The sequence below is a fragment of the Aquila chrysaetos genome, chromosome Z (assembly GCF_900496995.4).
Source record: "Aquila chrysaetos chrysaetos chromosome Z, bAquChr1.4, whole genome shotgun sequence".
Taxonomy (NCBI): Eukaryota; Metazoa; Chordata; class Aves; order Accipitriformes; family Accipitridae; genus Aquila; species Aquila chrysaetos.
The window spans coordinates 86,636,193-86,659,630 of record NC_044030.1 but is presented as its reverse complement, the minus strand read 5'-3'; the positions used below and the strand labels follow the sequence as shown (position 1 = coordinate 86,659,630).

At 45.5% G+C, this 23,438-nt stretch overlaps 2 protein-coding genes across 5 annotated transcripts in view; one reads left to right on the top strand and one right to left on the bottom strand.

The window, feature by feature from the left end:
• Positions 1-1,887: 1,887 nt before the first annotated feature.
• CCDC68 (coiled-coil domain containing 68) lies at positions 1,888-14,815 on the top strand. Its single transcript, XM_030004677.2, has 10 exons — positions 1,888-2,041; positions 6,152-6,294; positions 8,581-8,718; positions 9,263-9,388; positions 9,669-9,797; positions 10,884-10,966; positions 11,547-11,652; positions 12,511-12,594; positions 12,856-12,932; positions 13,454-14,815. The coding sequence occupies exons 1-9, from the start codon at positions 2,023-2,025 to the stop codon at positions 12,925-12,927; spliced, it is 900 nt and encodes a 299-aa protein (XP_029860537.1). The 5' UTR covers positions 1,888-2,022; the 3' UTR covers positions 12,928-12,932; positions 13,454-14,815.
• Positions 14,816-14,927: 112 nt separating this feature from the next.
• The window catches only part of RAB27B (RAB27B, member RAS oncogene family), a 55,328-nt gene continuing 46,817 nt past the window's right edge, over positions 14,928-23,438 (bottom strand). For all 4 annotated transcript variants that reach the window (XM_030005175.2, XM_030005178.2, XM_041120876.1 and 1 more), the window contains exon 6: positions 14,928-22,967. In XM_030005175.2, coding sequence (XP_029861035.1) covers positions 22,778-22,967 — 190 coding nt within the window. In that variant the 3' untranslated portion in view covers positions 14,928-22,777. The remainder of the gene's footprint in view (positions 22,968-23,438) is intronic.

The window sequence follows — 23,438 nt, the reverse complement described above, 5'->3', positions numbered from 1 at the left end:
TGGGGGGGGGGTCAGCTCATTCAATATCTCATAAAACACCTCAAACGGTCTTCCCCATTAAAAGAGATATCCCCACATCACCCTACGTCAATGCTCCGCTGTCACAATCGCGCTGCAAAGTGCTAAATCTTAAACCCTCAGAGATTTCCCGCGACAAAACGCAGCGGAGTTGCAAGCAATTCCATACGTGGCTTCAAAGATAGATCAAGCTGCGTTTTGCAATAAATGCAAAGGCAATCACCACCCTGGATTCAGCCTTCCTGGGCTGCAGAGAACAGCTGGAGCCTGCTGAGAGGGTTATTAGTCCCAGGAATGTGCTAAAGATTAACCATCAACCGTTAGCTATTTAAGTTGGTCTGATCACAAGAAAAGCCACCTCTTGGGCTTCCCGTTTTTGAGATTTAAGAGCTTCCACTGCTGCGGAAGGAACAGCCCAGGAGTCGGTGGTAACTCGGGGCGGGGCAGGAGCGGGTAGGTGAGGCAGGGACCTGGCCGGTGGCTGGCACCGCTCGCCTTTCCCTCCCTGGGAGCCGACCTTGGAGCCGGGCGCTGCCGTTCCCGTGTTTGCTCCGCAGCCAGGGCTGGGAACGGGGCCCGACTTTGCCCTCGAGGCTCCTCGCTTTTGCGGGGAGGCAAGGAAGGGGCGACACGTCCCAGGTAGAAAGAAAAAAGAGCTGCAATTTTTTTCCCCCCATTCCTAATTAATAAGAAAATCCTCTTACATTCCAACAGAAACCTGTTGTTAAGACACAGGACTCACACGGGCCACCTGGAAGCATTGCAGCCACTTCGCTCAGAAACGGGTTGCGGCGTGTGCACAGCGGGAGGGTTCGGCTCCCCTGGCCACACAGGCACGTATGGCAGGGCACGTACGGCAGGGCACGTATGGCAGGGCACGTAGGGGCGTGCAGCACCTGGGCCTCCCCTGCCCGCCCTGGGCGAAAGCACCCTCAGATTCAAAATGTCGCTGGAAAAAGAAAGCTGAGTGCAACCTGATATGTTTATGGGTGTTATGTGCTAGGGAGGGATATAGATCTTAGGGGACTGGACTTGCTGATCAAGACTTTCCTGTTTGTAGAAGAGTTTATTATACACTTTTGTCTCCCCATTCTCCATTTTTTCCCCCCTTTAGCCTGTTTCCCAATACATTTGTGGCTTTCTCAGCTGCATTTCCATCAATACATTTCTTTAAAGCCCTCTTCTTCAAGATGTTCCTCTTTCCTTCAAGACACCTGCTTTTCTGTGCCTCGCTTTTATCTGTATTTACCATATTTTCTCACTTTCTTCCTTCCAGTTTTCCTTGCCCTCATTAGTACTAACAGGTAGCATTAATCATCCCAGCTGGATGGGACATCTCTAGATATCACCTTTTACCCCATCCATTTTTGCTCATGCAGAAGAAGAGAAGTCTGATGACATATCCAAGAGGGAAAAGCCCATTCCAGTGACACGCTCGCGCTTCGGGACACGCTTTAGCGGTGGACTGGGCAGCGTGACGTTGACGGTTGGACTCGATGACCTGAAAGGTCTTTTCCAACCTAAACGACTCTCCGATTCCATGTCCCCCTTGGCTCGGGGAGGTGTCCCAAGCACCAAGCTGGCGGCTGGCTCCCTGCCGCAGGGACCCCGGCCAACCCACCGGGGGCCCAACGGCGTGCCCCGGGTGCACCCCACAGGCGGAGGGAAGGGCGCGGCGGGGAGATGGAGATGGAGATGGAGATGAAGACGGAGATGGAGATGGAGGACCCCCCCCACCGGTGCAGCTCGTACCCCGCAGCCGTTACCGCAGCCTTTGCCCTCGGGGCTGGGAGCCCCCGAGGGGGCGGGGCCAGCCCGCAGGTGAGGGCGGGGCGAGCGGGGCGTGGCGGGGCGTGGTGGGGCGGGGCCGCCGAGCCGCCCCGGGTCTCCGTGCGGGGCGGGGGGGGGGGGGGGGGTGGCGGAGGAGGAAGAAGAAGAAGAGGAGGAGGAGGAAGAAGAGGAAGAGGAGGGGGCTGCTTGGGAGCGGTGCCGGCGGCAGGTAGCATGTCCTCTGCATCCAAAGGTGAGTCCTGGCTCCGGCTGCGGGGGGCTGGGGGGGCGGCGGCGGCATCCCCAGAGCCCCTTCCCCTCCCCGGCGGCATCCCCAGAGCCCCTTCTTCCCTTCCCCGACCCCGCTGGGGGCTGTCAGGGGCCGGGTCCCGTCCCCAACTTCGGGGAGCGAGCTGCCGGGTCTCACACTCCTTTGCTCCCGGTGACCGCAAGTGCTTTTTCAGCATTTGCCCCAAATTAGCACACCCCGAGGAGCCAAACCCTGGCAAAGCCTAGCCCCCTGGAGGTACCTTTCACGCCTACCACCAGATGCTTTTAATAAAGCATAACCTTGCTACCCGTTTGTTTGTTTTTTTTTTTTTTTCTTTCCTGTATCCCTGCCTTTGTTAATGAGTCTGCTTAAAGCCAAAAGTCAATTATTCTTCACGGCTTGTGCGTAGCTAATGCCTTCTGGATGAGCGAATGTCTCGTGGCCAAAAGTCTGTGGGTTGTTTGCAAAGTGTCCCCACTGATTTCTTGCGCTTAATTGTGTGTTGTGCTGTTAGTCACCGGTTATCTGATCCTCTCCCTGTCCCCCGGTTGTCTGCAGAAGCGCTTTTGTGCGGTAGGAGAATATAAAAAAGGTACATCTGCCTGAGGAGAGACGGTCGTGTTTACTTGTACGTTTATGTATTCATAAAAACTGTTTCTCAAACGCTTGTGAGAACAACAGTAACAAATAACTGCTTTTCTGTGGATGTGCCTAGGCACCAGGCATTAAAAGGTGAATGAATATTGTATAAACTCCTGTTCAGCTGTGGAACAAGTGTGGTATTTATTTACCTGGCTGTTCCTGGAGCAGGCACAGGAAAAAAAAAATGCAGAAACCTTGCATTTGAGTTACAGTGCTCAGCTGGAGACTGACACGGAATTACTTTATCTGACTATTCCCAATAATTGCAATTAAATGGATTAATTTCAAGTCAAATGACTGGGGTCCAGCCCCACCTTCATTCCATAGCTAGTCCCATTACCCAGCCTGAGAAGAGGTTTATGGTAAATATCCAGCTGTCCTGGTTGCAGGCGAGCTGCCTTTGGTCCCTTTAAATTCTCAGGTGTCCCCTTTAGCTGCCAGCCTGCCCTGGCTGGGACAAGCCTGGCCGTCCCCTGCCTCGCTGTTCAGCGGGCTCAGACGCCGGCGGCACCCGCACCCACGCACCCAGGGGATCCGTGTTCTCTGTGGCACCTTTGGTCTGTCCCTCTTTTTGGCCTGGGCAAAACCTATCGCTAAGGCGGCCAAGGAGCTGCACCTCTTTCTGGCCGAGAGTGTAATAATATAAACAGTATTTTATATTAAATGTTACTCAAAATAATGTCATTCTGAATAATTTGGGATCTTCCTTATATAAGCAAGGGTGGTGCTTTCCTGCTTGGTGTGTCCTGGATTCTCTCTTGCGTGAGCTTTAGAGCAAGCAACCCATCATAAGCAAAAGCACAGAGACGTGCTTTTATAATCATAAAAATATAACTTGAATATTGCTGCCTCTGTCACACCTGTGTTGACAATCTTGGGCCTAGCAAAGCAAATCTCACGTGCTTGATGGGTCACCGAAAGGTGAGTGTTTATAAAGGGTGGCAGCGGGATTTTTCTGCAAATGCTAAGCCTCTTAAATTGTGCCTTCTAGCAAGGAAAGCCTGTGAATAATAGATGAACTTGGCACCTCTTTTTACACTTGCTTCCAAAGTGGAGAGAGCGTTTGCGTGCCGCCGGCGGTACTTCCCCCATCGCTGTTCTCTCGATGGGCTGTTTTAGGGTCGCCTGCTGAGCACCATCCCCCGGGGTGGGGGGTGCTGAGCTCTGGGCTGGTTTGGGCAGTTTTTGGTGTGACGGTCCTGCTGCCACCCCCGTGTCAGGACAGAGGTGGCCGGAGGAGTTCTGAGGTCCAGCTGTGCAGCCCTGCGGGCTGCTGGTGGCTGCCCAGCTGGGGAAGGGGGACCCTCGCAAGGAATTCTGCCTCCCAGCCCAGGGCCCTCGGGTCAAGTTAGGGAGCTGTGCCTGGTACCGCTTCTCCGGGCTCAGCTGCTCCAGATCAGAAAAACGTTTCCATTCCAGGACTTACACCTGGGAGCGAGCAGAGGTTTCAGCCTGAATTAGGGCAGGCTGAAAGGAGAATTGATCATGGGTTGCCTTTGTGTTGGGTGACTCAGTAGCTGCTAGATTGCAGGCAGGAGGGGAAACAGCAGCCAGCAAGAGAGAACAAACTTTGTTTAACCCCTTGTAGTGTTGGTGGGAACCATCCTCTGTACCCATGAAAAACCTCTTCTGTGACACAGCTGTAGGCAACTGGGATTTGTGCTTTATCTTCCAGCCTGGATAAACTGTGGCACTGTGAAATCAGGGCACAACATTTGGAGTGAGTGATTTTTTTTTTTTTTTGCTTGAGGTTCGAGCCCTAGAGGGTTGTGTCTGGACATCCAGCTCCTCTTTGCTATTTGATTAGAAGCTATGATAGGAAAGGTAGCTCACCCTTGTGCAACCTGATTTTCCTCCTCTGTCCCATGTCCAGAACAGACCAGCTCGGTGATGGCCAGGAATGTGGCAGCTGCTGATGCTCCTGATTCTTAGAAGGTGGAGAAGAGTAGAAAGGAAAGCAATAAGAGTTTTTATTTTATTGCTCTTTGAATTTGTAAATCACCTAAGAATTGGAGTCCTAAGTAGTAGCCCTGGGGCGCTTAAAGCTCACGCGTTATATTTCTTTACATTTATTTATAGTTAATTTCTGATTTAGCTGTCTGTTGTCTGACTGGGACACAAGGCAATGGTGTATGGAGATGTCTCTGGTGTGGGTGAGCTGCTGTGGATCCACCTGGGCAGTTATGCAAACCAGCTCTGTGGGGCTCTCTGTGGGAATGGCATTCCTCCTCCATCACAGCAATAAATGTTTCAAGTTGCCTAATTATGTTTTATTAGAAAATGAGCTAGTGAAGAAATGTGCTAGCCTGAGTGATCTTTCTGCAACAGTGTGTGTTGGGGTGACTCAGGGAACGCAAGGGTTTGGCCTGCAGCATCGGTGCTGTGCGGGCAGGACTGCTGTTACTGAGCTCAACAGCAGGAGCCCTGAGACCTTGAACTGAAGTGTTTTTAAAATAAATGCATTTTCAAATGAAATATTATTGTAAGCTATCTGTAAGCTTCGTAAAGTGCAACCACTTTTTGTCTCTTCCACTGTGAGCCCATCCACACCCTCCATGCTCTCTAAGTGGCTTTATTATTCCTCTGTGCTAACCTTAATTGGTTCCAGGCCCTTCAAATGTGCTCGTTAAAAATCAGCTTGTCTGATGTGCACCTGGGAGCTCGCTAACTACCTGGGACAGGGCTGGAAACCGGCGTCTTGAGATCCAGACGCTCACTTCAGAGCAGTGCAGCTGACACTGGATGTCACCATTGTACAGCACAAACCCAACCGAAGGTGCTCGGCATTTTATTCTCCCTGCGAGAAAAAGCCTTATCTCTTGTCTCCTAACTATTCGCCCCAGGTAGGTTGTTCCCCCCGCCCCCCCGTCCCCCGAGAATTCCGGTATCATTGAAGCTTTGTGCTGCTTGTAATGTCTAAGCAGGACGGGGGTAATTCTCCTGAACCCAATTAAAACCAGTTCTGCGCTGGCGTAGTTGTTGGGAACGCAGAGCCAAGTGTGGACTGAACTCCCTGGCGGCAGTGCGTTACTGTGTGCAGGATAATCGGGTTTGGTTTATAAACTTTGCAGATGGATGGCAAAAGTTTTGTTTTGTTCTTAGTTAAATTGCATGCATGTGCGAGTTATTTGTGTATTATCTGCCTGGGATCTCTGGCCATATGTTTTCTGAAATAACATAGGATTGGGGTGTAGGCTGCTAGTAAAAAGTCATTGAAATCTTCAGGGAAAATAATGTGTGAATTTATCTCTTTTCCCATCTATTAAAAAAAAAATCAGGTGTCTACATTTTCTTTTATAAAGTACTTCTTAATGTTTGGTGCTTTAAGCTTGCAATGCCTGCTTGGCTCCAGCATGTCCCTAAGCTGAAATGGAATTAAATGGGATGGAATAATGGAATTATTCTCCGTCCTTGCATAATGAAACAAGCCCCTCTCTTTTGCTTGTACAGAAGAGAGAAACGCACGTATAGTGATGACTACCCTGCTACTCACTGAGCAAATAACACGAGAAGACCGTGGCTCAGAGGGAAAGTATGTCCTTTACGGATCCTCGTGTTCCCAAATCACCGAGGAAGCTGAATATGTGAAAAAGGTATTTCTAAAGTTGTTACTGTTCTGTTCCTTTCCTTGCTTCAGCAGGAGACATGGTGAGCAAAACTAATAGCCCCTGAAAGAGGAAAATTCTGACCTGCATGGTGACACGCACTTGGAAAACCTTTTGGTTTGCACATCGATTCTAGAAACACTGTTTACTCTGCGGTAGTGACTTAATTATAGCATACGCTGTCTGAGGTTGGGTTAAACCACTTTAAAACTGGTGAGGTTTTTCCACCCCTCGTTTAGGACTGTTGCAAGAGACACCTCAGCGCGTGTCCCCACGCGAAGTCACGGCTCTCCAGCGGCAGAGCTGGGGCTGTCCGCTGGGCGATGCGAGGAGAAGGATGCAGGAGCCCGGCCGCGGTCGGCAGAGCAGCACTAGGGAACGGCTGGGAGCCGCGGTGGAGACGAGCGTGTCCCCAGCGAGAGGGCTCAGCTTTGCAGCTGAAGGGAAAGGGTGTTCGGTAGCATGACTGAGGTGGGAAGATGGAAAAGAGCATGAACGAACATGTGGCTGGACCTTCCTGGCTTACTTTGCGTACAAAGACAGTGACTAAGCAGTTAGAAAGTGTAGGATGGATGCATTATACCTTAAAACCAGTAAGAATGATGTGAGAGATGATACATGTACTTTTTTTATGCATCTAAGGCTGCCGTTCAGCCCGCTAGACAGTTTGAACATCGTGCTGGTGGTACGTACTAGTATACCTGTAGGTTTTTATTGGAAGCTGTTTGCTATATAGCATCAGTGCTGAGCCGAGTTGTACAGCTGGGCTTGGTCCCTGGAAGAGACGAGGAAGCTCTGGAGCAGACAGCGGGCAGCCTTATCCGAAGCAGAAATATTGGTCTGGGGTACCTGGAGGACCAGTATCTCGGGAGGTGGAGGATGACCTGTGGGACAGGGAGCTCCTGGAGGTGTCAGGCAGCAAAACCGAGAGCGCAGCGCTCAAAACAGTACTTTTGAGGTGTGTGGAATAGTCCTGAGTTGTTCCTTTCCTGAATGCCAGAGGAAATGCAGGAAGAATGGAGTTTAATGAATGCATTTAATGAACTCGTATGTGTAATGACACAAGAGAAGACTTCAAACTTTTGATTTAAGCTAAAAGAAATATGATTTCTTCATTCCCTTCGTAATTACCTTTATGAAGTTGAAGAATAAATGCTGTAACTTTGGATCTGAAAATTTTGTGATGGATTCTTAAGCATCTCATAATATCAAATCATTTATGTGAAGCAATTACTGAGAAAACAGATATATTCCCACCTCATAAAGGGCGTATGAAGCAGTGCCTTGCTTGATGCTGACATCACCCTGAATGGGTAGGACATGCTTCCCCCCCGCAAGAGATCTTGTGAGCAATGAGACTCAGCCTAGTAGATCTGATATCTTATTTCTTTGCTCTAAGCAGCAGAGCACAGTGATGATAATATACAAAGGCAGTTTTTCTGCATCCCAGCTGAGCCCAGGAGAGCGCTGTGGAGTGAGTGAGAGGAGGATCAGTGGGCTGAAACATGGCTAATTAAGAAATAACTGATCACAGAAAGTTCTTTTTAAAAAAAATGCTTACTCCTTTCTCTGTTCAGGTGAGGAATGAGGTGGAAGAAAAGCCTCTGTAGTGAAAAGAAAGTGATTTATGGTTTGAACCCTTTAAAAAGTACAGACTGCCCTTTGTTTGTAGTAGTTTATTTTTAACAAATGAACTTGGCGTAACGTAAGAAAGGCTGTATAAATGCCAGTGCGTTCTGGCATAAATCTGACCGATTGCAGGTAGTGTTCCTTGCCTGTACCAGCTCTCAGAACTGACAGGAGGCAAGCAGTGAGCACACATTCATGAACACCTGTGGGGGGAAAAAGTGGTTTAAGCAAGTTAAAACTGCTTTAAGCAAGTGGTTTGGAGCAAAGAGGCAGCCCCTAGGAAGCAAACAGATCTGGAAATGTTGTGTCTGAACAGTTAAAATATGCTGGAGTAAGAAGTGGTTCTTTTAACGGGAAGTGTTGGACAATGTTTACTCGTGCATTTATGCAGCCTCGCCTACAATTCAACATATGCTGCAATATCATAAAAGCTAATTAATCTTATACCTGTGCAATAACACTGTAGAGAGTGGAAGAGAGCTATTTATCAGAATCAACATGCAAATGCTTGCCAATGTAAAGCCCTGGAGAGCTGAACAAGCAGAGAGCGGTGCTTATAAGTAGCCAGGTCTTTTAGAATCAGATTCATTGCTCAAGCTCTTTTGCTATTATTTTAAAAATAATTTCCATGTGTGTTTCCTTTAGCCGCTTCCTCAAGTGTCAGGCAATAAACCGGAGTCAAAGAGCAGCGGCTGGAGCTGCAGTCCTGTTGCAAGGACGATGAAGGAAACAGAAGAGCAGCTGCTGCTGGTGAGCAGAGAAAACCAAGTGCTGAAGATCAAGGTGTGTTTGGGTTGTTTTTTAAGGTTTCAGGTGAATACATGTGCCTTGCAGCCCAGTTAGAGTTGGGTCCCGGCTGCTGCAGCACAGTGCCTGCTCAGTGATCCCGTGCCGGAGCCTTCCCTTTGGGGAAGGGGCAGACTCTGCCTCGCTTTCCTGGCTGCTGCAAACTTTCATTCCAGCAGGCAATGAAATTCATATCAAAATCTGCTTCTGGGGACACTTCCCATTTGTGGCTAGTGAGACAGCACAGTCAGTTCTGTTGGTAGTTGACAGCAGATGTATTTACAAGTGGTTGGAAGCATCTCTCCTTTTAAGCTGTCATCCTTTATTTGTCATGGGGGGATGGCTCAATACTGAATAAATCTGCATTTATTTGGCAACTAAACAGCCTGTCAGATACTGCCCACAGGTGTTTAGGATTCCTTTCCTTTTTTTTTTTTTGACAAGGGTAAATACTGAAATTTGATCTTGTATAGAGGGCTTATTTTTCAGCATGTGATTGTAACATCACAGTATATATGTATCGCACAATTACTCTCTCTAGCTGGAAGCCACGAGAGAAGCAGGTGTACAGGCTCTCAGATCTGCCTCCCAGAAACTGTATGAGAATTACCAGACTCGGTCAGAAGAACTGAAAAAAAGCCATGAGAATGAGAAGCAGCAAATACAGGTACAAATCTCCCCCCTGCGTGGGCATGACCATCCTGTTCACTGTCAAAATATTTACGTGGGCTCTGGCTCTCTGTGCTGCAAACTTTGACCTAGGAGCTACTGAGTCTTTTCTGCTAGCGCAGTGGGGAAGTTAAATAGGAAAATTAAAAAGAAAAATAATTTTGGTTTTATTCCTGGTTCTTGGAATTGGGTCAGTAGACTTAGCTCAAAATTCCTCGAGCCCCATCCCTGTCCACCCACTGCGCTCATGCCTGCATTAATGCCCTTCTTGGTCCCAGACCTACCATCTCCAACAAGAAGAAAAGCTTCACCAAAGCTCCAAAACCACCAGCCGCCTTGCTGAAGGGATCAGGGAAAAATGTACCCGCATCGCAGAGATGGAGAAGCGAGTGCAAAGGATGGAGGAGGTATGTCTGCCAGCTTCTTGTGTCTGTCTGTCTGTCCTGGCACCGGCAGTCCTGCCCTGGCAGTGCCAGCGCTTGGAAAGAGGAGTTAATAGCATATTAGCTGTTGGAATTGGGACTAAAAAGATTTCTGCCATATTACACTGAATTGAGGACCTTTAGCTGTAACTATAAATAAAATGTACAATTTGAGCTCCTTCTTTTAGTTATTTAGCACTTGCTTAAAAACTGTAGAGCATCAGAGAGAAGTCTTAATTTGTAGCTATTAATGATTTCTACTCCTGAATAGTTACTCTTTCACCTTGACCCATCAGTGTATTTCTAGCATTTGAACTGAAAATGTAGCCATCCTAGCACTAAAAACTGCTCCTTATAACCCTCAGAACACACCACTGTAAGCGTCCAAAATCCTGGGCAGGCAAATGAGGGCTGTAGCCATCTGATGGCTGCTGGCACAGAAACTTGCAGAAAATTTCTTCTCCTGTATTGTCAATTTTCTTTGGTGGTATTAATGGTGTTGGAAGAAGTGATGGCACTGTGCATCGTTTTTCTGATGTACGCACGCAGTAGTGGTGGGAATTACTCCTATAGAAGTGCCATTCTAAAACTAATTTTTTCCTGTCCTGGGATTACTGTAATGATGGGGTCAATGGATTTATGTCCGTCCCCATCGCACGCAGGTGATCTTTCTGATACTAGGAGTTTTGTTATCAGTTTTGTTTAGATTTTTCCCTGTGTGGACAAGGTTTTGAAACGTAGCAGTAAGGCAGTATCCCCTGGCCGCTCAGCACGGACTCTCACAAGACCTAAGGATTTTGCTAATTAAGTGGAGAACTGCTATTTTAAGAGAGTTTGGACTTTTCTCATGGTAAATCAGTACAGTCATCCCCTACGGATTTGATTCAGAGAGGTCTGACTGGTTTGTGTCTCCAGCTGATGTTGAAGGAGGCTGATGTAGGTGGTTATTGGTGAATTCTGCCTGTTTTCAGACACTGAGTAGAATCGTTGAATGTACTGCCAAACTTCTCTTGCTAATCAAATGGCAGGATATGTAATATAGGTTTTAAATAACTTGAATTGTTTCCTTAGGAAAAGAAAACTCTGATAGAGAAGAAAATGTCACTTGAAAAGATGCTTCAACAGATGATGTCAAGGAATGAAGATGCCAAATGGTGATTAAATGCATGAGATAGTGTTTTTCTTCCTTTCTGGGGGATTATTTCATGTAGAGTGCCAGACAATCACTTGCTCAGGTTCCTTCTGGTAGTAAAATTATTCATGATGAAAGCAACTGGTTCAAAACCCAATTTACTGTGATTGCTGGAAGAAACCAAAACAGATGTTGATGTCCTACAGCTCTTGGATATTGATTCTACTGGAATTCCTAGTACTTTTCCTTCCACTTTGCATGCATTAATTGTTTCCCTTTCCTGATTCTTGCTTGGAGTTGATGTTGCTTTGGTGACATTGTGCATGCAGTAGGTGAGGCGATAGCCTTCATTATTTATGAATTTACTTATCAACAGCTAGTAAGGGTGGTCCTACCAGGCAAAATATGTCTCAAACTATGGTTTTATTTGTTCTGCTCAGTAAAGAAGCCTTTAGATGTATAGTTCTGTATAAATTACAGCCAGGCAAGCTCAGGAACATCCTTGCTAACAAGCTCTTGAGCCGACCGTGAGGTGGGAAAGCGGCTGGCTGGGTCAGCGATCCCTGGGGATTGAAGCTGGGGTGCTCTGCTCTCGCCCGCAGGTGCCTGGATCTCCAGCGGCAGATTTCCACCCTGCGGGAGCAGATCTGCCACCTGCAGTGGGTGATCCAGGCGCAGCACCATGGCCTGCGCAGCGTGATACAGGAGGTCAGGCTGGTGCGGGCGTCCCACCGGGCAGGTCTTCAGTGGTCGGGAAAAGAAATGGGAGACACTGGGATGGGGGCTCCTGCCTTAAGTGTAGTGCTGGGGATGAGCAGCTCGCTCATCACGCTGTGCCCCATTTTGCGCACCCTGCGTTCAGGAATCCACACGCATTTCAACATTAAGATGGAAATGGCATCCCTAAAAAATGGGGTTATTGTGGTGGAGTCAGCAGTTTCAGGCAGACCCCCGAGTTCTCCTAGAGTGTTCCCAGGGGGGACCTGGCTCCCTGCTCCCTGCCATGCTCCCGAGGGGGACCTGTCTGACCCAGGGATCCTCGGCCGGAGGCACCTGCCCTGCAGCTTGTTTCATGTGAAGTTGCTAAAGCTGCTCCCATGAGCAAAGCGAACAGGCTGGCATCCTAGAAAGGCTGCAACAAAATTCAAAGCGATCAGCCTGCTTCCCAAAGTCATGCTACAATGTGAGCTGTTTTACTTACTGACTGCTGTTGTATGTGTGAACTCTGGCTGTACTCCCCTCGCCTCACAGAACACGGGCTTGCTTTTTCCCATCCAGCTAAGGTGAGGCCCTGTGCTAATTAGCTTTTGTAATCAAGTTTCTGTACATATGCCAACGAGAAGTATACTTGTTATCCCAAGGAAAATGTGACACTGTGTTGAGAAATTGTTTTATATATCGGTCAATCAATTAGTTTGAGTTTTTCTATGGTAAAAGACTAGGGACTTGAACAGTCTGCAATTCCCCTGGTACAGGGAGACATTTAACTGTGGTTTTGTTCAACAGAGATATTTTCAATGTATTAAGGTTTCAAATCTCTTACAAACATTATTTCCTAACTCTCAGGCACAGGAACTGAACAACAAACTCAGAACCCAAGACAGAAAAATAGAAGACCTGACAGAGAGGCTGTCTGCCCTGGAAGCACAGGTAAGGTCACAAAGTAAAAATATATTGGAGGGAGAGAGCAAAAGTAGCTCGCTACGGTCAGGGGGCCCTTCACACTGCTGGGCTTGCATCAGTATGACACTGTCAGGGTGGTATTTCTTTGCACTGCATCTTTCACTTGGTTAAAAAAACAAAAAATCCCCCCAAACACCTTTCTGGAGGAGCAGCAGGTCCTAGCTGGCATCCAGGCTTGTCTCATCTGCTACACTACACAGAGGGATTTATTTTATTTTTTCCTTGCAGAATAAAGAACTGAAAGACAAAGTGGAGTTCTGGTCTGGTCAGCCCAAGGCTAAAGTTTCAAAAGCTGTCTGAACAGAGTAAGTACCTTGGGAGGTACTGTGGGGCATGGTAATGGCTGAGCCCGGGGCTCTTGCAGGCTACCTCCAGTGTCCCCGCAGGGTTTTTGAGTGAGCTGACTCAGGCCTTGCTGGGAGCAACCAAACTTCATCCTGCAGAGATTATCCTCTCTATAAAGGAGAGGAAAAATGCAAGCTCTGCTACAAACTTAGTAGCTGATAGTGTGACTGTGGTACCCTGACTCCCCCACAGCTCAAATGGGGCACGCTCAGGACATCAACCAAGTGCATCTGCAGAAGCTTGTATGTCTGTTCAAGATTAAACGGGAGCCTTTCCTGGGGGATACAGTCCTTTGCTGTAGTAGATCTGGATGCAGTTTTCTCTCTCAGCAGGACAGGTGTTTGAAGTCAGTTCCTCCATATCCAGGGCCATAGTTATAAACCTCTGACTTATTTCATACATGGTTGTGGTGGGTTTAAGCCTGGCTTGGGCAGGTGAGGGTGTCTGGGTGATCTCTACCTTCTTGTGCTTCATTCTGCAGCACCCCGTGAGATTTTGGAGCATCCCCTTACCTGATGCTCACCAGGCTAAGGAAACAAGAGAGCTAAAGGAAAGACTGGATGTTTGTCTCCTACTCTTGCCAGAAGGACTCTTCCTGCAACTCCTATGGCCTCTTTGTTACTGCAAAATACCTTTGGCATGTGCTGCCTCTCTACAAAAGGTGGTGCAGAAGCAGTGCTGAAGAGCTGCATTTGGAAGAATAAACCTGGAAAGAAGCAGAGAGCTGATGAGGGGTGGCGAGCTCATGAATGCCTGCGCAGTCCAGACAGCAAAGACAGTCCCAGCCATGCCTGGGGGGGTGTTGCACTGCCGGAGTAGCTCTGTGACTGCCCTCAATTTAGGTAAGACTATAAAATAAACCTTTGGCTACCTGGTATGTTGTTACAGTTGCTGCTTTCCTAACTGCTGTTGTAGGATGGATGGAGCACAGGGTGGAGGTGGAGCAGTGGCCCTGCCCTTTCAGTGGGACTCGGCTTTCCTCTGGCGTTGGACCCTGGGGGGCACAGCGTGTTTCAGGCATAGCAGCAGCATAATGTCACGGTGTCCTCGGGCAAGGAATGAGCAGATCCTTTTCTGGGTTAAAGTGGCTTTTGCTTTCCTGAAAATTTACTATTTGCCATGGAAAGTTTTCTGCCCAAGTCAGCAGGAGTGTGAAGTTCCTCCTTGAGTCCTTCCTCCAGCTGAAATCCCTTTTGGAGGGGAAAGCAGCTGCTGCAGAGGGGATGGCTGGTTTTTCTCCTCCCTAAAGTGGGAGATGTGCTGCAGTGGCCAGCAAGCCCTCCTCCAAGGGATGTGGGACAGAGGGAGCCTGAGAACTGCTGTGTCCCTGGTCTGTCTCTTAATCCCTCATGCAGACAGAGCAGCATTTGGAAAAAAGAAAAAATAAAGGAGGAAGGTGTTGATCCTTAAATATGGCTAAAGGTACCAAGTTTGTTTGTTCCTTTTCTTACCTAACTTTAGATAACATTATTCACAGATGGTTTCACTCCAGGATTAACTCTGTTAAGGTGCAAATAAAAGCTTGGCATTTGCTTAATACAGGGGTGAGGCAGGTTGTATGTTTCTGCAGGTGCTGCAGTACACAGCTTGCCAGGTTATACTTACTTAGTACCCTTTTAAGAGGGTGAGCTTTGTAAACTGTACCATTTCCCTGTCAAGTGAGGGCAAGGAGGTGCTGTTCAGTCCCTTCCCATCCTTCTCTCGTGGGAGAAACTGAGCTCAACTTGAAGTCAGGGTACCAATGCTGAGCTGCCACAAGGCAGGCTGGGTGCTGACTGTGGTGAGGTTTGCAAACAGACCCTGAGCAACCCTCAGCCAGCCCAAAAAGCCCTGCCTCTCTTTCCCTGGTCCTCCACTTGTTTTCCTAAGCTGACACAATTGCTAATGCTGCATAACTAGGCTGTACCTCTCAGTGAAAAGCTTCCACCTCCCCCTAAAACAGCTGAGACACCACATTTAAAAATGTACTTTTATTCTGAAAATAACAGTGCAGAAACTGAGTCACAGGATACATTCCTCAGCTGTATTACACAAACCCAGTCACCAGTGAATCAGTTGACAGTATGTTTTGAAGCCACAGGTACTTTGGTACAACAGAGTGACATCAACATTGGTAAGCAAGCGCCACACTTCAATCAAGGGGTATCTATAATAAAAAATACTATTTGTGTTCAAGATAGTTTCAATCACACACATAGCACAGATCTGTTGAAGACAAACATAAAACATGCTTACAGTAGCATAACAGAAGGAAATGCTTAAAAGGTAATTGATACAGGATGCTTAGTGTTTATCTGGAAGGTGAAAGATACCTTAACAAAACCAAAGAACCACCATTTAACTTCCATAAGTAAGTTGAGTAAGATACAACAGGCTGCTGCTAATACAGTTTGTCCATTAAGCCCTATTGCACAATGAGGATGGACAACTTTAGGGTCTACTTTCTAAAGTTATGTTTTAACTAGGTAACTGTATGGAACAAAAGCACATAGCAAAGAATCATTTCCTCTGTTGCCTTTAACTAGTTAGATAGAAATAATAATAATAATAAATTAGAAACAGATCTGCCCAGCATCAAAGAGCATAGTCCCAAGTGAACAACATCCTCTGGAAAAAAAAAACCACAACAAACAATAAAACTTATCCTATATGGGGGTGTGGATTTTTTGCAGGAGGGAGGGAATTTATGTTTAAAGTAGAAGAATTATTAAGAGAGGAAAGAAGCTGTGAAAATTTGGCTTTTTCTTTAAAGGTACCTCAAGCCAGGTCTCCTAGCACTCAGGTAAAAAACTATTCATTTTTACAGCTTCACATCAGTTACAACACTTTTTTTTCTCTCCTTTTCTTTATAAGTAAGATCAGAGCATGGTCTGAAACTGCTACAGTGTTCACACCTGTATAAAAATAGGAGTCACTTGAGGTTATTTTTACACTTGCTACTTTTCTTCAGTTCTACTGCCAAGAATACAAATTTTAAAATAACAGCTCCAGATTTTTTATTTTTTTTTTTTAAAGTTTAGGCTGAAAACATTAAGTTATATCCATGGATTGAAATAGTTCTAGGCAATAAAACCTCTTACCTTGAAATAGTCCCAAAGAGTTGGTATGGAGCAGGTATCAAAAATCACATCTTATACAACTTTTAAGAAAGTTTCTTACATGATCCAATCCTCTAAAATGTAAACATATGTATGACAATCCTTTACACATTCAGAATGTTAAATAAGATGTAGCCTTCAGAAAACAGTTAAGGCAATTGGTTTTTAAAAAGTTACCAAGACAGCAAGGAAATGGCAGCTGCTCTCAGATGTCTTTTGCTACATCATACTTAACTGCCAGTCTCAGCTGTGCAAGCAGTCAGCAAATTGCCTGTTCTTGCCTTATGTTTCCTCTTTTTAAAAAAAAAAAAAAGCATGTTTCAGGCACCCAAACACCCTCTTTTTTTTTTTTTTTTGTTGTAAAGTAAGTAAGTGAGTGAAACAAATATCTTTCCTCTTGCAAATGTCTGTAAAAAGCCACAGAAGGCAAAGGCTATAGAAAAGACAAGAGTTACTTAAGTCCCTGCTACTGGTTTTCTTTAGTACCACTACTTCTCATAGCAGGCAGGTGCTGAGCTGGACACCAGGCTCAGGACTTGGCTGGGGCTCTAAGCCTGCTGTGCCACAGCACCCTGGCTGGAAGAGGAGATGGCGAAGTGGAGAAACTGCATCAGTTAGGGGCTGAGAAATGAGGATGTGCTGCTCTGCAAGGGCAGCCCGGAGCTGCAGCCCGCTGCTGTAACTGCAGTTTGGTACATGCCAGGGTGGAGCAGGGCCCCTGGCTGAGCAGAGTCACTCCCCTGCCAAATGCTTTTATTTGGAAATGAGTCATTAGAACAAGGAAAAAAGAAAAACCCACACATCACTAGCTGATCACAGATAAAAACATTTCATAAAATGAAAGCAGAAGCTTAAGTGATTGTGAAGCCTAAAATACATGATGTGCCACACACTATCTCCTGGTCCCCAGCTGTTTCTAATGCTCTCATGGCTCTGAACAGGTATTGCTACATGTCAGCAACAGACCCTGTAAGGACTTCTGGAGACCACCTGCTTAAGCATCTAACAACTGTGCATTGAAGAATAGTCATTAATACTCTCCTGGCCTTTTTCAGTCGATGGAATAAGTTTCTTCATGGCTGGACATTATTTAAAATAAAATAATAAAAATAAGCTCATTCACATCTGTATGCTCATGGACTAGGTCCTTCTGTGCAGGTTTTTTTTTTTCATTTTACACCATTTTAGCTGTCATCATTTTGCCCTAACAATAGCTCCTTACTTCATAGTGATGCTTCAGACCCAATTCAGCCCAGCACTTACACACAAGCTTAAGTAACCTCTCAAACCGGGCTCACTGGTAAACACTGTAAACATTTAAGGGCATTTCTCTCATCTAAAGCATGTTGCCTTTAGTACCACTTCTGTCCCGCAATTTCCAGCCAGCCCTAGGTATTCCCACCCCTCCGCCCATCTCCGCAGGTAACTTGTTTTATTCCTGAGGATGCAAAGCAGCCCAGGACCCTGCCCTGGCACTGGCTCACCTCTCCCCTTGCCCAGCTAGCAGCAGGGCTGGCTGAGACACCACAGTGGCATAACATAAACACAGGCAGTGTAAATTCACTGCTGGAGTGACCTCTACAGCTGAAAAGGTACTTTCAATGTATGCATCAAAAAAAAAAAAAAAAAGAATCCCATTTGACAACAGCACATTTCCCTTCTTGCATTCCTAAAAAAGGTCCTGGCACTGCTACTGCAAGGTGAGGGGCTGGGGAAGGTGAGGGCAGGGTCAGCAAAGGATGCACAAATGCCAGAGTAAGAGCAGCACCATCAGCTTAAAAGACATTCCCTGCTGACCATAAATTTCCTCACTCCTCTGAGTATTATCCCCAGAGTCCAAATTCACTACATGTGGCAGTTCATAAACAGAGCTGCAACACCGGACTTTGGCACCACACTTTGGCAATGCGAGTATTTGGCAATGGATAAGGGACACACTTCTTACACCAAGACAGACCAAGCGAAAGGCTGCAGGCAAACAGAAGGAGCTGGAACAAGGGGATCACTGTAGTGCCTATAGCCACAGGTCAGCACTCCACCACTACTCTAGTATAGTGTATTAACACCTTTTGATACCACATTTTTACATTCATGCTTAAAACTGGGAGGACAAAAATACCTGTAGATCAGGAAGAAGAATGGAGTACGATGAGCTCTAAGGATGAGGCAAGAGGTGTAACGCCATTACACTGCATACGCTAGTTAACTGGGATACAACAAGAGGTCAGGTAACTTGAACTGTCTTGGTAAATATCACAGCCTGAGACAGCTGCTGGAGACAAGGAAGGCAGAATTATGCAGAGAGAAAAGGAAACCAAAATTATTCTCAGCGTAAGATCCCACAAGTCACACCTCTGAAGGATGGCTATTACCGTCACCTTTGTCAGTGCACAGCACTGTTCAGTTCAGAAATTACCACACACACTGCACAGTAAAGTCTGCAGCAAGAGCACTTTACTGGGGGGATACTGGAAAACTGAAATAAGGTGTTTCTAAAAGGACACAAAAAAGAGACCTTGAGAAACCAGTACCTGGGCTGATATTCAAGATGAAAGCCCACAGGGTTAGAATACCTGCACTGATATTTAATTTTTAGTATCACTCTGGATGTATCATAGGACCTTCTCTCTGCAGCCCTGATGCAGGATATCTATCGAGCAGGCTTGCAAACAAGCTGTGTTTGTGCTCAAAAGCAAATGCTTAGCTTCCAATTCAAATATGTATAATCAAATTTTGCAACAGCAGAGTCTGGATTCAAGTTCTAGTGGGACGGGATGAGGCTATATCCTACCAGAGACGTTAAGTGAAAGCAAATTCACCTCCCAGGCCCATGTGCTGGAAGAATTTCTCAGACTGAACACATCAAAGTGAAACCCTTCAAGCAACAGGAGTACAAAACAGTAAAAACAATAAGATACATGGCTCCAGCGAGGTATACATACAGGAGTTCACAATGCAGTCAGGAGAGCTGGAACTAGTAAAGTGCTGTGCCATGATGCCGTGCCTCACTGGCATCACAGCAGCCTGTACACAGGACAGCACTACCCACTGTACAGATGACTCAGCCGCGCCGCCCCACCAGCTCAGCAGCTCTTTTCCAGCAGGCTGCAAGCAGCTAGCAGGGGCTCACTGTGCATCTAGCTAGCTGAAAAAACTACCTAAGGGGATCCATTAGAGCTGCAGTAGAAGTGAAGGAAAGTTCTTCAATCAGAAAGTGGGTACCAGATACACCTGGGAGAGGATCTTCCAGCATGTGGGATAGAAAAGTTCCTTTCCATACAGGCATGGCTCTAAGACTGTGAGTAATCGCCTTGTAGTGTCCGTCCTTTGTTGCAGTTACCATTATTTCCCAGATATTACATAAAACTTGTGAACCTTAAAACTGCTATTGCTTTCAGTTCCTACCACAGCAGCAAGGAATGGCCCTGAGTCATCCCTGCAGGGCTGCAGTTGCTCAGTGGGGGTTCACAAGAGCCATGACACTAGAGGAAGACAAACGGACATTGCCAAGTGGACTTAAAAGAATGTAAATCTGCTGGTGGGCACGTGAAACCTAAGAGGAATAGTTATGAAGAAAAAAATGGAGCAAGAGTCAAATGATGACGGAGAGGGGACAGAAGGCAATTTTTAGTAAGAGTTCATTATCTAGTTTTTTGCAAAGAGAGTTAACCTGATAAACAACAAAGCTGTTAGTAGCCATTTAGAATCACTTATGTTCCCCTTTTCTTAAATTAATAATTGAGATCTACTATACCACCTACCAGGAAAGGAAACATGTTTAAACTTTTCTTCCTTTCCTCCAAAGTTTTGATGGCAAAATCCTTTTGGGATAACAGTTTCAAGTGCACTCACAGATTTATTTTTTTTTTAAAAACACAGAATAATCAGTTTCTTATATTAGCAAGTATATAAATACAAATTAAGCAATAGAATTTTTACTACAGTCATTTCCCTTTCGTTCCTAAACTGACCCCTCCAGCAACACTAGGCTGCGAGGGCTGGCCATACGCTTGCTGCATTGGCACTGGAGCGTTTCAGAGACTGTATCCTTACGGAACAGAGCTCCCTGGTAACAGACTGCCAGCTCTAACAATTCACAGTCACTGAAGCTCACTGGCAAGGTTAGGCGATGCCTTCCTCTAGACCACACTGTTCTGGGTAACACTGCTGTATTTTTTTTCTTTTTTAATTATTATTATTCTAAAAGTGCTAGTTTCAGCAGGTGGAGAGATAAATAGAAGCAACCAAGCTTCATCAAGGTGCTTTGAGACAGTGCCAGGTTTGGGATTTTACACACCTTTGTATGAATCATCTGTCTGCTACTGAAGTCACTTTTGGCTTTGTAACAGCTTTTAGACAAGCTATACTTCAGCTGCTCTGGGAAAGACGCTTTGGTTGACTGTCAGTAATTTACTGTTCTTAGCAACTTCTTTCACTCCTGTTCAACGGACAAAAATCTGATGGTGCAAAATGAGATATCTTTGAAAGTGAGACAAGGAGCTCCTCAGATCATAATTTTCAGGAATTCAAGACAATCCTTTTTTTTTTTAAAAAAAAATATGTTTACGTTTTATGCTACGTATTGAAAAGCAATACAACTTCACTTCAAAGAAAACCCTGAACTTCCAGTCTATGTATCTCAGGTAACTGAGGAACCTATCTGAGTATCAGCCTGCTTGTTATCAGTCTACTTACATTTTCTGCCTGGGAAATCACCTGTTGACTACCACAACAGCTTTTCCACCTCTTGAGGTGTTAGGGCTTTTTATAGCCTATAAAAGGACCTGCGTTATACCTGGTTGTATAGTATACAGTATATATAGCCTTTAGGTATAGTCTATCACTTATATAATCTTTACAGCCCGCAAATCAGATTTCTGGCATGGTAATCGCAGCTATTCGGTTACTCACCCAATGGGTCTGCTGCTACGGATGTACCATCTGCCCTGTTAACATGCCAAATCATCAAGTAAACATTGTTTTAGGAGCTGGGCAGAAAAAACTTATTTTTTCAGCAGTGAATCTGGTAAATTCTCCATTTCTGGGAAGCACTGAAACATTTTATGAGCTTGCTATTCACAAAGTTTGCAATTTTGAATCAATCAAAGCTGAAAACATTTAAATACATGAAAGTCTGCAATCCTGCCAACCCAACCAATCAAGCTTGACTTGTAAAGAGATCATTTCCCCCCCCAATCTGCACGCCCCCAAATGATTTTAAAGTAGCTTAAAGCACAATAAACACAAATAGACCTTTAACTACCACCTGTATAAAAACAGAACAGTTACTCTACAAAAAAGGACAGGGTAGACTAATAAATATACTGTAACTTGGTTTAGAAAATGATCTATACTTATAAATATAGTATTTTTCTTTATTTTTTCCTGTATTTGTCTTTGCTTGTGATAAGCAACTTGCTATTTCACTAGAACTTGCTTTCACCCGTAGAAGAGATCGTTTGCATTGCACCCTTCCACTGCAGCACGCTAACAGAGCAACTTCTACCCTCTGTGCTGAGGTACCTGCAAACTTCTGCAACACACTTCTATCTAGTCAGTCACATATTTTGGACTCCTGTCATTCCAAGTCCCCACATCACTTTTTTCCACTTTGCCCTCTTGCAGAGAATTTAAGAATATGAGAAAGATGTCATCTTTTGAAAACCTAAGTGCACAGAGGACCCGACAAAGCTGTAGTGGTAACTTAGAGGCTTGCTCAGCACAGCAGAGTTTACAGTTCCTTTCTAAGGCAATGCAAACAGCCGCAAGTTCTTTCCTGTGTCCTACCTGCGATATGCAGTTACCCAGAGAAAAAGAAGAAAATGGATAGTTTCCTTAAGTTGAAGAGGGGAGAATATTTTTTGCTAATGGTAAGAAGTTGTTTCATAAAATATAGTTTATCTCTGCTCCCATACATTATACTCTTTTCTTTATAAACTGTCCCTGCAGCACCAGAATCCCTCTCCATACTTTTTCTCATAACGCTCCAATCCCTGCTTGGATTATTGGCAACACAAGCAATGCTGCACAATTCCCTGATAATTTTTTTTTCAAATTCAATGCCCTACTTCCTCCCCCCAAACCCAAAATACACACACACAATCCCCCCCCCCCCCCACCACCATCTCAGTGATTCAGTCAGGACGGATTCACAGCGTTGCTTACTCTGTGCAAGTGATAAAGTTTTTCTTAATAGGCCACATAAAATCTTTTGTATCTCTGCCTTAGAAAACACATGGTCCCTGATGTAGATTAAGAATTATAAAGAAACAGGATTCGGTGGAAAAATGGCACAGACCTAGAAAACCACCCACCTCCATTTTAATTTCAATATCCAGTGTATGCAGATAATAGGTTCTTTCCCTCTTTTTTTTTTTTTAAAAAAATAAAGCTACTTTCCTCTATTCAGTATCCTGATCACACAAAAAAATAAAGATGAGGGCTAGGGGAAAAGGAGTGGGGAAAAGAGGTGGGAGAGTTTTCCATGAAGATGGCACTGTATCAGGAAGAATCATTTCAGCACAAGACCCTCACTGAAACACAGCTTTTCGTTTTAAACCAGTTCTTTGGAGAAAAATGCACAATCCAATAAAACAATATAACTTTGCTTCTGTGCATGGCTCAAGAGAGCTGGTTTGAATTTGGTGGTAGGTCAGCCATATTCTGATGAAATATTTTCATTGGTTCTCACAGTTTAGAGGTGATGTTTAGCAGGCACACTTTTTCTCCTCCGGTTTTGCCGAATCTAGCTTTCCCGAGCTGCCTCCATTGGCTGTGTCGGAGACCTGTGTCTTGTCCACGCACTGCTCCATACGCTTCATTATCAAGTCCAGAAGCATGTCCACAGCCTTCTCCACGTTCTGTCCGGTAGCAGCACTTGTTTCGAAGTACGGTATGCTACAGTGAAAAAGAAAAGCTTTGCTGCAGAGATTTTTAAGACAACCAAGTCTCGACTCTTTGTAACACTCTCAGTGCAGCTATCAATGGTGGGTTTAGTGGCAATGAAATGAATGGGACAGACTTCTGGTTTGTCGTGACTTAATTTCCTTGTTGGGCAGAACCCAAACTCCTGTTCCTAGCACACGGTGTCATGACAACACGAGCACAAAAACACCACATTAATTTACAAAACGTATCCTGGCATTTTGACTTCAAATTGCAATAACATCAGCACAAACCTTGGCTGAAAAAGTCTTTCAGGTAACCAGAAAGTCTATTTTAAAAAGAAACCTAGGTCTGCATTACAGAAAGTTTCAGGGACCACAGAACATACCAGAAACCTTTTTTTTAGGCAGACAGAACATACCAGAAACCTTTTTTTTTTTTTAGGCAGATAGTTACAACTATTGCTATTTAGCTGTCCCTGTT